Here is a 15,812-nt window from a genome sequence, read left to right as displayed (position 1 = left end):
TTACAGATGTTGGTCACATGCTTGTTCTGGTCGTTGTTTAGTACTGCACGCAGCATTCTGGTGTAGCACACATCCAGAGACCTCTGTAGGGTGAGCTTCAGGGTCCAGCTTTCACAGCCGTGAAGGAGAAAGGACTCCAGGGTCGCATAGAAGAAGGTTAGCTTAATGTTTCTTGGGAGGTTGGAGTTCAATACACTGGCCATGCCGTTCAGGGCACTCCATGCTAGCTTTCAGGGCCTTCCATGCCATACTTACTCGCTGCTTTAAGGTCTTGCTCACATACAGTATTGCTTATATCAATCTGGAAAAATGGCAAATTATGTCGATTTAGCTAGTTTATACAACATGCGGTTGCAGCAAGAGTAACAGCAGCTATGTAGGTCCGATCTGCAGAGACACACGTTTACATGGAGAGTCATAATCGGGTAACTAAACAAATAAGATCTCAACCAGGACTTGTAAAATGCATGTAAACACCTTTATCCAATCTACTTTGCACAAAAATCGGCATGTGAACTGACAAGCTAAATCGGATAAGAACACCTAGATAAGTCGTTCATAGTCTGGTCTCTATCTGCATGTACACAGCATCGTTTCGGAGTTGGCGTTCTGCGCATGCTTGAGATCTTTTCCGGGGGCCGTGAGCTGGAAGTAGAAGGAGAGTGTTGTTGTCACCGTTGGAAAACGAGAAACTGCGATTTATTTTAAAAGGTGGTGCAGAAGATGGAGGAAGCCGTTGTTGTGCCAATGTAGTTGCCCCCTATAAGAAGCGTATCCCCGGCGTGGGAGCGCGCATGGCATGCATTCAGTGCATGCCATGTTTTTCTAAATGGTGCTCATCAACGAGGTTGTAAAGTAGTAACTATGGGCACATTTGTCAAAACAAATGTTTTTTTCTTCCGACGTGTTCACGATCTTTATTCATTCATTGCGCCGCGGCCGAACTGATGGGGATATTCTCTGATATTATGACTCTTAAAGACTGTGTCGGGTTCTCCGACTCTCTGGTACTTCCACAACAAGTAAATACTCGTAGTGGGGGTTATGTCGCCCATGGTGGAGAAGAAATTGGGGGAAAGGAACTTTGGCTTTGACTCTCTGAAGTCCAGATTGAACCACGACATGGAGGAGAAAGGGATTGTTGCCGTATGCAGGACAGCTGTCAGTTGTCTGTTCCAACCTCTTGGTCATATGTGGACTCCTCCAGTGGGAGGAGTCCAGCGGGAGTAGCTGGCTCTGCTACCAGAGCAGTCCACATACGACCAAGAGGTCAGAACAATGGAGTGTCGGAGAAATGACCCGAACCCCGAGTGAACTGACAGCTGTCTACTGAAAACATCTTTCTCGAATGACGCCTGAGTTTGTTGTTGCTGGGGACGTAAAGAGGTCAGCCGGTGGCTCTACTACCACTAGTTAAAATGGGTACAGCGCCACCTATCGTACCGGGCATGACATGCTTCGGCCAATGAATCGATTTTCTCACCACCATGTATACTCGGACAATTGCAGTTGTGCAATTGAGGAGCATAGGCAACTATGGCTTTAATCGGATTAAGCTGTGCATGTAAACGTACTGAGTGACTTCATCTCAAACTGCTTTAGCATCGGTCCACTGTCCGTGCATGCCTTTCTCCCCCAAAATATGACTGGTTAGGAGGCAGAACTAATCACTTTGTATGTATTTAGGATTTGATTTTCGGATTTCGAATTAAAATGTAGATTTCGATTTACGATGTGGATTTGTATTATTTAGATTTAGCATTTCCATTTATATATAAAGATTTAGAATAGATTTATATATAAGATTTAGCTTCAGATTTAGCATGTTGATTTCGATAAAAGATATTGATTTTGATGTAGGATTTATATATATATATATATATATATATATATATATATATATATATATATATATATTTATATATATATATATATATATATAAAACATAATTCAAATTGTGTGTGTGTATGTGTGAAAAGGTGACAATTGCAATGCATTTTGGAGGGGGAGTTTATTTGCCAAATCTAGGGAAAATTAAGCAAATCTTAATCTGGAACAAGGGAAGCACATTTTTGAGCAGCAAAAGTTTACAAACAGAACCTCATAGGTAGAACCGGAATATCCAGTCTGCAACTGGGAAAATCCACCATTCCTTTAAGACAGGGCCAAATCATAATGTGTCAAACAAAACTATCAAACAATCAAAGTTTTGTTTCTTTGCCATTGTTATCTTAGTTATCCATCACTACGAAGAGTGCTCATTATGTTCCCTGATCTCTGATCCATATAAGGTCATGACCTTAAAGGTTACCTTTACATTTGACATTTTCAGAGCTGCCAACTTTTGCGTTTGGGGGTGATCGGGATTGTTGATGGGGAGAGGGGGGATCGGGATTGTTGACGGGGGTGGGGGGGCGAGCGCGTCTCCGATTTTTTTTGCCATGAGAAATTGGATGTGTGAGTGTGTGTAAGCAGGCAAAAGTGTGTGTCACACGGTGAAACCGTGAGAGTTGACAGCTCTGCATTTTAATTGCCGCGCCATTATAATTGGAAAATCCTGCACAGGGAAACTCCTTGGGAATTTCCTTCTCCAAGTTCCCCTTCAGAAAGGTTCTTCACTTCAGGGGGGACATTCTTATGTGTCTCCATTCCTCACTGAAGCCTGCATTATAAGAAGCATACCTCCCTCTCTCATCTTACACACACAGAAATACTTGTTCAAGGTTGAGTAAGTAAGAGAAGACAAGAGATGGAAATGTTATGTTTTTATGTTCAGTGTCTGATTCAGGAAGCTGTTGCATGTAGGCTAAAAACAGGAGTGTTCACTTTCTGTTGTCTAAAGCTGACGTGCCAGTCCTACATCAGGCACCATCATGTTTTTGTTGTATTTCCTTCTCTATCGGGTAAATGAGTGCAATTAATATTGTTTATTCAAAACAAGTCTTAAAATCGTGATCTCAATTCCAAGCAACAAAATCATGATTCTCATTTTATAAAGGATCGTGCAGCCCTATAGTGACGATCTTTTACTCTGATCAAATTAACTTTCAATCAGTTGCCCCCAAGTAGTGGTTTGGTGCTAGCAGTTGTCCTCTGATTCAACATGCATTCAGTCGAAAGCAAATTGCTTGCTACATACATGCTTCAGTTGGATTCAAACTCAGGTCTCACAGGTGGCAGGTATCAATTATACTCTAGCATTTTCCTTAGAATGATTGCTAACCTTTGGCACATCATTCGGCGGTCATGAAAATTGATCCAGATAGGCTATAGCATTTTCTATCATGCATATAAAATAGTTTTTGTGTAAAATGCAGTATTTTACACAAATACAGTATTCATAGCAATACTGAGATCCACAAATGTGTTTAGACAAGTTCACAATCTAATCTGTGTTCATAATCTCTTCTGAAAGTGAGTGTGGATATCATTTTACAAGACACAAGTTGTGGATCGTGATAACAAGAGTAGGCCTACATATTTGTGCATCACGGTACACGTAACGTGAATCTTCTTCTGTGGTGTATTTGCTGATCGCGAAATATCCTTGTGGATAAAATGTGACGAGACACAAGTTAAAAATGTGTTTTTGTGGATGGTGAAACATCTGTGTGGATTACATTTCAAAGATCAACTACCAATTATCTGGATCACGGTACACAAAACATGAATCCCCTTTTGTGGGTTAAGCAAAAATAAACTCCAATAAATACTTCCACATAAAACGGTGATGTGCTCACAAGTGCTCAGATTATTGCCCATTCATAACATTGTGGCCAAAATATAAATTCAAACGCATTAATCCCTGCTTTGTTATTACCAGTGTTACAAAATCTGGTTACACAAGGACAAAATCCTCAAAAGCCTATATTTCTACCAAACCGCATATATGAAGCATTGAGTAATATATTTTTGAGAAGTCTCTTCCATCAGAGATAATTTATTAAACACATTTGGAAGTTGCAAAATAATCCAACAACTGAAATATGCCCCAGAAAATGTATCTTGCCACCCACGCTGTGGCCCTCTCTAGAATGATGTCACTGTTTTCTAACGGTCGAGAGGTAGGGTCCTCGACATTTCTAACGGTAGAAACCTCCCCTTAGCCAATCACATGCCAGCTCAAGACTCTCAAATGTTCCCGCAGATTATGGGCGGGTCTTCTCCGTGCTGCCAGTCAGCTTCCTTCCTCTCTGGCTACAGCTAGTATTAGCTCCTACAACGTGATTAGGGCTGCAATAAGGAGGCTTACAGCGTAAGAGTGGCAAGTCCAGAGTTCACGGGAATTTGAAAAACATATAATAAAGGTAAGGATCTCACTCTTGGGTCGATAACCTTTCGGGTGTCGCCTTATATTCCAGTTTACTTAACAAGTTGCGGGGATAAAAGTAGTAGCTAGGTGTCGGCTGGAGAGGGGATGAAGCGTCGCCGCTGCTCGACAGATTTCCGTGTTTAAACTTGTAACGTTCGCGTGTCTCGCGGAATTCGTTCTCGGAACGTTCGCGTGTCTCGCGCAATTCCCAGTGATCGCTCGAGCTGTGCGACATGTTGTTTGATTTTGCGGAAAAGTATCAAGAACTATTCACAGGTTCCTCCGCCAGACCGAAAGACAGTGTCGCTTGCATTCCGACAATGTACACGTCTTTAATCTAATAATCAAGTAACGTTAAGCGTTGTGTGACCATTCCTGTGTTCCACTGTTCGAGCCGGGGTATCGTCTTAAAATACCTCGGTATTACTTAACCAGGATCATACGTGGCCGGTGTTGATGGTTTGTTTGTTTCGAGACACATTCTTTGCGTGAACCTGTTAGGCCAGTTTAGGATCGACTATCCCTGAGGTTTCGACCAACCTCTCACTTTGAAATACGAGGAGAGGAAACATCACGGCTAATTTCTACGTTTATTCGTGCTTGATCGTGGATGTATCGTGCGGTATCCCTCAGAGCGATCACGTCATTCATTGTCTATCGGGTTAAACAGTTCTCTGTCCCGGGGACATTCCTTTCTCTTCCCCACCACACCCTTCCTTGTTCGGCTTCTCCACGACTACCGATCAGCCTTCACGCCTCGCTGCGTGTTGTTGGAATGTATGGCATATAACCACCAAAACATCTGCCCAAAACAGTGTGTCTCTGCCCACAACTTTCGGGTTTTGCCACACCATAAAGTATTTGTGCATGTTTTTGATTTTGCTGCCCTACGCCTCAACTCGACCACGCCTTCTTTTTTTTTCTTCTACATTATAGGCAAGTCAACTTTATTTATATATGACTTTTCATAAACGAGGTAGACTCAAGGTGCTTCACATAATCATATCGTCATACAATAAAATGAAATAATAAACGAAAATAGAGAAATCGAATAAATTAAGGCAAAGTCAAAAAATGCATTGTAGGAAAAAGTGCAAATGTTACACCATTCCCATAGTGACTGAGGCGATCACATGTGCATGAATCAAGATTATTCTCCTGCCTCTGCCACTCCCCGTTCGTCTGGGCGCACTAGAGAGGAGACGCACTGTATGGATGATGTCATTGCATCGGAACAGCTGAGTGCTACCAAGCATTTCACACTGTGTGTGTGTGTGTGTGTGTGTGTGTGTGTGTGTGTGTGTGTGTGTGTGTGTGTGTGTGCAAGCGTCCAATGCTACGGAAACCAATACAATGTGATCTGTTGACATTATCTTCAGTCTCGTCTATTGATCTATTCCTTAAAAAGAGTAAATCAAATCTGCATTTTCATCGTTCTAGCATGACACCGAGATCGGCGAGACACTGAGCTTCCTGCATGATGAATGTTTCTGTATCGGGTCACGATATAAATCTCCCATAACAAATACACAGAATGTTTTCTTGCCACCCTTAGTCATGTTACTGTGGAGAGTTGAAGGTGTGTCCATTTGTTTCGTGATGCAGATTTGTCTCAATTGTCTGAAAGGGAGCTTCCAAGTCCTAGGTCAGCCTATGCGGTCAGCAACCTTTTCAACATGCAGTGCCAGTTTGACATTTTCTCGTTAATGAGTGTGCCATAAGCAACAATATATTAAGTATTAAGCTGAATTATGACACCGTGATCAAAAGCATTTCCAGAAGACCTGGAATTGTATTATTTCCATATAGTCCACAATCATGCATCAACATTTGAAAGTTTTTTTGTTATATTTGCAAAATAGGCTTACAAATTATAATTACATAGGCCTATATCCCAAACACTGCTTTCAGAAACTCATTCAAAAACATATTTGCACTGTAAGAAATGTAAAAAACAGACATATGAGAATGATGGAAACATCCACATCAATATCTTTAAGACATGTACAGCTTTGCAAATAACATGTGAAGGCCATGCATACAGGCCACTTGCAACAATATTTTAAATGTTTTCTTCTCTATTACTCGTAACATAGGTTTAATAATTATTAATTTATCCCATTTCAGAACACTGCTTTCAGTAACTCATTTAAACATATTTTCACTGGGAGGAAATGCCCAAAACAGAATAAAGTGCAAAAAAAATGGGTTGTAATGATTATGCTGCTGCATTGTAGTGGTGAAAAAAAATATATATGATTTTTTATATTATTGTTATTTTTTGCAAGTGTGCCAATGATTATGTGGCACGCATGCCTAGGGTTACAATCTGGTGCTGTGGTTCTGAACACCCAGTCATTGCATGAATCAATGTATGGAAAATAGTCTGTAAAGTCAAAGGGTAACAACAACAAAATTCAGCCTAAATCTGATTCTTTTTAAACAACAAAATGAAAGGGAAAGCTGCTGGCACCAACACTTTTTCACTGGTTCCAAGACACTGAGTCATTAATGTCTTTTGGCTTTTCCCCAACAACTCGTGCTGACGACTACGCCACGGGGACCGCCCTTGTATGTCATTTGCACAGATGGAACAGGCTATTGTGTTGTAGACTGTGTGTATGTGATTGTGTGGACTGTGTGTGTGTAGACTGTGTGTTAGCCGTGTTAATGTGGCATGCGTTTGTCTGTTTTTGTGGCCTGGTTGGGTTGTCATAAAACGGATTGATAGTTAGATGAGAGGTTGGAAGGAAAAAGAAAAAAAGTTTAGAATGTATTTGTTGAAGCTGTCATGTAACTCAGTCTTCCTCTTGAAGTCACCCCATGACTGATTCATTCACTTAATTATTTCTTACTTATGATCGAGTATAAATCAGTTTTCTCGACTGTAATGCATATCTCTCCTTGATTTGACATTTGCTTCACATGCGGCAACTCTCTGATTATCTCGTCTTCTAAATCTGCCTCTCCATCTCCCGTTCTGTCTGTGAACCGCAGCGAAAGCTTTGGATAAATCTCTTGATATTTCCTCTTGGCTTCACTTCTGCGAGCTGAGCTAAGCAATGTGATGAATCGGGCCGGGGGAGTCTCCCTGGCTCTGCCCTACTTCAGGTTTCTGGCTTCTCTGTTTGGGTTGGCTGCTTCCCCCTCCTTTATATATGTACACCGGTCAGAAGCTACAATGGGCTCAAGTGAAACCTGGATTCTGGTATAACCTGGTCGTATCATTGCGAACAGTCTTTATAAGACGACAGGAAGGAACAGCCCCATACTATCCCTGGAGAACTTCCAACCGAAGCAATAAGGATCTGGATGGGTCTGTGAGGCCTTTTTCCTGGCCAGTCGTTCGGTTGGGTTTCAAGTTATCTTCAGGCACCATTTCACTGTCTGATTGCACCATGTTGTTATCCAGGTTAGAGTGCTGACATTATGTACCAACTGGAAGGAAAACGGACCAGTTGTTGAAGCTTCTATTTTCACTTTTTGAAAGATCACATATTAAGACACATCTGGTAAATAGCGTGAATAACTTATACCTTCGAATGTGGGTCGTGCAAAGCTGTCAAACTGCAGTATAAATGTAATCTATAATAACTGTGTGTGTACTCAAGTCAAATCCTATAGCGCTGAATTAGCCCTCAGGATGATGGTTTGTTGTTTCCTTGTGACCTTTCAATGAACCGTTGTTACTGAGAATTATCACAGCGTTAGCTGCCATAACTAATCTGAAATAACCAATGTGGTTTATATTCCCCTCTTATCTTTTGAGTCATGTGGTCATGTTGTTCTCAATCAGGTTTTAAACCTACTACAAAATTAAATGGGTCTTTTCTTCACATTTTAAAGTCATGTCCCCAAGAAGGCTGTTGGTATGCCCTCTCACAGTCGGGCTGCTTTTAAATGGTTCCTCACACAGATCAGCCATTAACATGTAAATGGATTCAGTGTTTAATATGAAGTACATGTTATTTAAAAATGTCCATCGACCCTTCATCCCTTGTGTCAAATGGTGACCCAATCCACTAGGAAGTGATTTTGTTAGGGCAATGAAAAGGCATAAATTGTCAGTTTATGATGTTTTTTTATTTTTTACCTATACCTCCTATATAAATATTTAACAGGAGAGTTTATTGTGTAACGGGTGTGTTAAATAGTTCTCAGCTTCCTGGGAGTTTTCATACTTGGTTGATATGGACATGCTTTAAACTTCCTACCATGATATTTCCACCTCTGGCACAATTGGCTAACATTAGCCCTGACTAATGTCTAACCAGTAGGAGTTCACTAGGTCCTGCCTTAGAGAAAGTGTGTGTGTGTGTTAGGCAAGAGGAGGAATGAGAACTTTGTCCTTTACTTAACACCACGTGGTGGGGGCAAATATTATGCAAGACATGGCGGTTAATTCACAAAACACTTAAAAGTGTGTGTGTGTGTGTGTGTGTGTGACATAAATTGCAGTGCATTGTTTCCGTCCCCTGGGGGGAATAAACTCTTTCCATGCTTCAGAATGCTCTTTTTGTTCCATCGTATAAAATGGGATACAGTGGTGAAGTCTGTAATTTAAGACGGTGCCCTGGGCTTTAACATTGAAACAGAAGAACGACCAACCAGTTCTTGTTCTTCTAAGCTTTAAAGGAACGTGTGTGTTTTATGTATTGTCGGTTTGTCCAATGCTATCGCGGTGAACAGGTGGCTCTCTCCAGAAACCGTGAAACAACCTGGTCTGATTTAGTGTGTGTGTGTGTGCGCTTGTGAAGTACATTGACACTAGCTCGAGATTGTATTATATTTGAGCAATGGTCTACTTATCCTAGAATTGTGTTTGCTTGAAGTAGGGAATTCAAGGGTACAAATACACACTTAAAACACATTTTTGTCGTTGAACAACATGTTGTGTCAATGTGAAGGAGGACTATAGCGAATTAGCGATGCAACAACAGACTTCTCTGTTTGTGTTTGTGATAAAACAAACGTGGGCACAGGGGACAGTTCTGCCAACTCATGATGAGGTATTTATTTGTGTTTTCTTTTGAGATGTCTTGCATACGTGGGCAGACACACACACACACACACACACACACACACACACACACACACACACACACACACACACACACACACACACACACACACACACACACACACACACACACACACACACACACACATTGCACCTGCCTGTAGTAAATTCACATTTCTCCAGACTCTCAGCCCGGGGGCGGCATGGCTCTGTCTGCACCTGGACCATGTCTTCTGCACTCTCTCTTTTCTATGTAATAATGTAACAATATAAAAAATAAATATATATTTAAAGCAGGAAAGAAATTTGAATCATCATCAAGTTTTCTAGGACGGTTATCTTTTAATTAGTCTTTAAGTGTTGGTATAAAATGTATCCCTTACAAGGAACGCAACTGTTTTATTCATGTTTGTTTTTATTTACTTTCAGATGGCAGCCATCAGGAAGAAGTTGGTGATTGTGGGGGACGGAGCGTGTGGTAAGACCTGTCTGCTCATCGTCTTCAGTAAGGACCAGTTCCCCGAGGTCTACGTCCCAACAGTGTTTGAGAACTACATCGCAGACATCGAGGTGGACTGCAAACAGGTAATTCCATGTCTGGTTCTGTTTATTCCCGGGTTGTGCCTCTGACAAGACTTTTATTCAGACCAAATGGTACTTGTTTACTTTTCCCTTACAATTGAGTGTAATGGCTGCTTCTCCGAACAATGGGCAACGTACAATAGTAGTGTTGTTCGATCTCATTCAAGGAAGGAATGACATAGGAAGAGAGAACATTCTGGCTCTAACAAAAGACTACAATAGCAAACAGGAACTTTTTCCTTTTCCTATCCCCCTGCCTTTGTCAAAACACCCACAGACACAATAAATATCTGGGAATCCCCAGACCTTAAACACATGCAGAAAAAAAACAGGAAGCATTTAATTTGAAGGACAGATGGAAGAAGTGGATGGATGGCGAGAGAGAGGAAATGGAGTGTGTCGTACAAGAGCCAAATGATGCTTGTTCGGAACCACAGGTCCCAAGCCAACAACAGGAAATGGCATGTCACTAGTTTCCTGCACAAGGATAGACTCTACCCCTCTCCCTCCCAACCCCTCATCATGAGCAGTACCTCACTTCCTGTTCCTGTTTTCTGTACTATGCTGCAGAAATCCAGGTCAGCTCGCTTCACGGCGGAAGCTTTCGCCATTTATGCATATTTTTGTCCTTTTTCTCAAATCCCTCTCTCTGAACATCAGCCATTCTTCTGATTCTAAATGCTTTGAGAGTTTCTCACGGGCCCTCCTTCGTGTTGGCCGTTTCAGTGAGGCCAACTAGCACAAGTAGGAAGATTGTTTTGTGTGCTATTTTGATAGTGGCACATTGCAGTGTATAAAAACAAATTGCAGAGACACTGCAATTTGTCTCTGCGAGGGGAGCTTCACAGAGACGCTTGCTGGTAACACAATGCCAGCACCACTAAAGAGATCTACAGTAGGCTAGCTTAGCTCCATCCCGCTGTGCCGCGGTCTGGGTTTTAATCTTCTCAGATTTGGCACAACCCACTTTAGGCTAGACCCACAACTGAGTCTAACCTAAACAATGGACTTGTTGGCTTGCCCGGTAATGTTGACACTGGCTGCAGTCAATGATACAATGGGGTGTGTTGCTCAGAATGCTATCAAATGTAAGTCCCCATAGTCTAAACACACCCACAAGCTATTCTGATTTTGTCCACCAAGTTAAATACAATGCAATACACACAATACAGTTTTACAGAGCCAGTGTAGAGGTTGTAAATATATGCTAGTAGTGGTAACAGGAGTGATGGGGAAGCTCTGACTATGTTTCTGGGTGCTATGCTAACTGGAGGAGAACTGGATTATTTCAAATCCAGTTTCTTTACAAAGCGGTTTGTTATTCTCCCCTCGTTCAATCTCCCTCCCTATTTTTAATCATGAATTTAAAATGTATTTCCTTCCCATTTCTTTCTTAGGTGGAGCTTGCATTATGGGACACGGCAGGTCAAGAGGACTATGACCGGCTGAGGCCCCTCTCCTACCCTGACACCGATGTTATCCTCATGTGCTTCTCCATCGATAGTCCAGACAGTTTAGGTAAGACTTTGTCCTTTTAGATTTTTCTATATAACTGCATATTGGGCCACTGGCAGATGTTTTAATGGAAGGTCAAAATTCTAATGAATTACAGAGCAGAAAAGACCCTTTGATTAGCCTGGGTTTAAAACCTTGTTTAACGTTGTGCAGTCTACTTAGATTTTTAGTCAAACTGACGAGTTAGGAATTCTATTACACCGAAGAAATCGTCACAATGATTTGAAGACTGTAAAGGGGAAAAGAAACCTACATAATTGACACACTACATTTCCTGGAGTCAAGTCTTTGGGCACAGAGTTTTTCATGTCAGATCCAGAGAAAGATATTTTCCCCCCTGGGGACCGCTCTGCCCAGGGCACTTTCCCACAGCCTTCAGACGAGGCCACGCAGGAAGTAGAACTCCATCATCATCTCTACATGTCATCTTCTTACGGCTAGTTGGCCAGCCAAGACCGACAAACTTAATCCTTCAATGTCCTTCTCTGATGAAGAAGGGAAGGCGTTCATAGCTCTCCTTCTAGGACAGAGCTGTATACTTCTGCCAAGGCTGTGAGTGGCTCAGCATGAGAACTCTGTGTTCCTTATTTGCTTGCAGAAAACATACCAGAAAAATGGACGCCTGAAGTGAAGCATTTCTGCCCCAATGTCCCGATCATCCTGGTCGGCAACAAGAAAGACTTGAGGAACGATGACCACACACGCAGAGAGCTGGCCAAGATGAAGCAGGTGTGTATCTCTGGTGAAGAAGCTGGTCAAAACAATCAGCATTGTCATAAGGTCTCAAAACTCAGAAAACCAGAAAAACCAAAGATGGAAACCAATGAGACATTTAAAAAAAAATCGATACGGCTGCCAAAATGTCTAAATATAGCCGACACAAGTTTGGATTATTGTTCCTGTTCCTCTACAGCGTGTGAATGTGACCCACCTTCTCATGCCAAATGTTCCACCTGACTGATTCAAGCTGTTACATGCGTAAACAAAATGTTGGACAAAATGTTTACAATGCACCATCCGCGAATAGTGGATCTCACAAAAGCAGCGAAGGAAATGTGAACATAACGAGTGCAAAACTTTCAATGTTACAATTAAATATCATTTAATTGTCATTCATCTTCGAAGGCAGCAAGGTATTGAAAGGTCAAAATATAAGAAGCAATACAAGCAGCCATGTGTGCTGGTCTCCACCCTTATCGGTGGACAGCAATGAATCAAGCAATAAGCTATTTAATGTCATTTTAAATGTCTCAAATCATGGTGAACGGGGCTGGATTTTGCCAGGGTTCTGTATCTGTCCCTCTCGGGCGATCTGACACGTATACACGTGTCAGATCACCGAGAGGGAGAGATAAATCAATGTGAACCATTGAAGCTAGGGAAAGCCATTTATTTCTGAATTATTTTCTCATATTTGTTTAACGCTCTTTTTTTTATTGAACATTTGTAAAATAATTTAGACAAAATAACAAGTAATAAAATGGAAGAAATAAAATAAATACAAACAAATGGGATCCTCAGGATCCTAAGAAACAAATACATAACTCAAATTATACAGTTCATGTTCAAAAGGGATAGGATGAAGTTGAAAACGTTTCTAGTCCTACTCCCTTATTTTTTTTATAATTATTCATAGAAGATAAATATTCAGTTTGAATCAAACTATGATGTTCATGTTCATTCACTGCTTCGGCTCATAATAATTCATTATTTTTAGCTCATCATCGCAGTTGTTCCAGAGACTAAGAGCCTTTGTTGTGATACAGTGAAGTCTTGCATTGGTTCTTATTGATGGTTTGTTAAATATACAGGTTCCACTTAACTTTTGCTTTCTCTCAATTGAAACAACTCCAGTATGCCATGAGGCAATTTGTGATTATTTGCTTTGAACATTATTTTAATAGTTTTATATTCAATCAAATCTTGAAATTTCAGTGTTCTTAGTTTGATAAATAATGGATTTGTTGGTTAAGTTGTTTTATGTATAATTCGTTAGCTATTACCCAGCTATTTTTTGAAGGATGAAGATTGGATGTGTATTTGTTTTGTGTGTGTTCTCCACACAGTAGGATGTAAGGAAGTAGGAGCAGTACAACATATACAGGGAGGTTTGAGGTTTTTTTTGTTTTGCTTAAATTCAAAGTTAGCTTATTTTCATCAAACCAGATCTTCATCCTCAATAAATTTTCCATAGTATCCAGAAGTTGCTTCAAGTTGTCTCCAACACAACAGAGTAAATGTCAGCAGAAAGAATAGTTACTAGTATGAATAATACTTTTACATCCAGACAGCTTCAAATGAAATGCTCTCACAAAAAAAAAAAAAAGAAAACAAATCGGGACAAAGGCCGTTTGTAAGCCCTGACCTGCATGATGCCTACCTACATACCCTACGTAAGCCCAGACCTGCGTGCACTCTGCTCATGACCGGGGTCCCTCTCCAGGCTAGGCAGACGTGTTCCTAAAGCGAGCCAGTCATGTGTTTGGCAGTGGCTTCAGAGGGAGGGCTGGAGGGAGGGGGTGGAGCCTTTCAAATCCTTTTTTTTTTTTTTTCTCCAAATTTCCTACCCAGGCTTAAAATGAAAACCTGTTCATTTATCTCCGCAAACCCCCTCAGGAGCCGGTGAGGCCAGAGGAAGGCCGGGACATGGCGAACCGCATCAGTGCCTTCGGCTACCTGGAGTGCTCGGCCAAGACCAAGGACGGCGTGCGGGAGGTGTTTGAGATGGCCACTAGGGCGGCCCTGCAGGTCCGCAAGCGCAAGAAGAGGGGCCTCTGCCTGCTGCTGTGAGGGGGGCACCAGACCGCCCGGCGCCCCCTGGCCTGGAGGAGGGAGGCCTGCAAGATGAAACCTTTATACCAATGGTTTTGGTGGACTGTATTTACATAAGGACACACCAATAACATGCCACGGCAAACTGAAAGACTGACACACTTGTTGAAAACCTAAACAGATCAGCCTTTTACTGTCTCCATTTCCCTCTGCTCTCACATTTCCTTCTCTTGTTTACTGTCTTTCTGTTCGTTCCTTCACAAACACACCAGCCTGTGTACACGAGGGGCCTGCCCTCCCCCCCCCCCCCCCCCTCCTCCTGTATGTATGAGTGTATGTTTTCTATTTATGTGTGTATAATCTTGACATATATTTTCAACTGGCCAACCGCTTCTGTGTTGATTGTTTACAGATAGGGGCTAAGGGCTTGCATTTTCCAAAGGGCAAACTACTGGTGGAAACCACGTCCACATAAAACACTACTTTAGATTCAACGTAAACGGGAAGCCTCCGGTTAAAAGCACATGCTTCACGCATCGCTGGTCTGCCATCTCATGTCTGTCTGCTTTGGTTTGTTTCCATCTTATTGGCCATACAACACCACTTATAATGGGACATTTTTAACTAACAACTCTTCATAGTGGTTAGTTGCATTATATCAGCCTATATATAACATAAATGCAGTGTTTCTGGGCTTCTTACTTAATGGTTACACATGGGTCTAAACGTCCAAAAACAATACTCCCAATGCTAAGTGGGAATGTCTATTTCATAGATGCCTTATGCAGTCTGCAATAAATTATGATCTATTCTGTTTTACAAGTCAGACTGATGGATTGCTAGGTATTTGACAACATTACAAATGCCATGTTGCAATTAAATAGTGTTGATCAGAGCTCAAGAACTCCGACCTTAATCAGTTCTCTAAATGGCAAACCGCTTAATTCAGTTATTATGGCTTAGGTTACTTAATATATGTGCCATTTTTAAACTTATCACAGCTTTGTAAATATATAAACATCTAGACATTCCTTAAGACCAAGTCAGTGTCCCTACAGAGTTATTTTTACAATTCAACATGATTTAACATTATAAACTTTGCAGATTCTAAGACTTTTTGTTTGCTTTTCAGTTCAGAAATGTAATGAATCATGACATCATGGTCTTCATATGCCTTATATGCATCAAAGCTTAAAGTACTTTGTGATCCATCCATCCATTAATGTGATATGTCCTAGAACAACCTCCAATACAAGTACACTTGATGGCCTAACGTGGTGAGTGGATCTATGCTGCCAATCGCCGTTAAAACAACTTTGTCGCCAGTGCTTAAGCAGTCTCTAAGATCTATTCAGAAAGCTTTGGGCATAGCTCAAAGGACCTATCTGTAATGTCCCGGAGTATTAGCCACAAACACCCAGAACAAGACGCTGACATAATGATGGTTTTACAAACCGGACTGGGGCCCGCGTTCAGTGTCTATATGAGGAAAGTATGTTAATAAAGTATTTTTGAAATGCAAAATAACTGACTTATGCACTTCACTTTCACATCCTCATACAGAAACGATATTTCAAGCTCCTTGGTAGGAAATGAAAAACGATGCATTT

The 15,812-nt window shown here is 41.3% G+C and overlaps 1 protein-coding gene across 1 annotated transcript; it reads left to right on the top strand.

Moving 5' to 3' along the window:
• Positions 1 to 4,172: 4,172 nt before the first annotated feature.
• Positions 4,173 to 15,729, top strand: LOC311359614 (rho-related GTP-binding protein RhoA-D). Its single transcript, XM_084479664.1, has 5 exons — positions 4,173 to 4,308; positions 9,763 to 9,918; positions 11,313 to 11,433; positions 12,029 to 12,159; positions 14,047 to 15,729. Exons 2-5 carry the CDS (start codon positions 9,763 to 9,765, stop codon positions 14,218 to 14,220), a joined length of 582 nt encoding a protein of 193 aa, XP_084335790.1. The 5' UTR covers positions 4,173 to 4,308; the 3' UTR covers positions 14,221 to 15,729.
• Positions 15,730 to 15,812: the final 83 nt, after the last annotated feature.

Source organism: Micromesistius poutassou (assembly GCF_964030765.1).
Source record: "Micromesistius poutassou genome assembly, chromosome: 15".
Taxonomy (NCBI): Eukaryota; Metazoa; Chordata; class Actinopteri; order Gadiformes; family Gadidae; genus Micromesistius; species Micromesistius poutassou.
The sequence above is the reverse complement of the archived record's forward strand: the minus strand, read 5'-3'. Positions and strand labels throughout refer to the sequence as shown.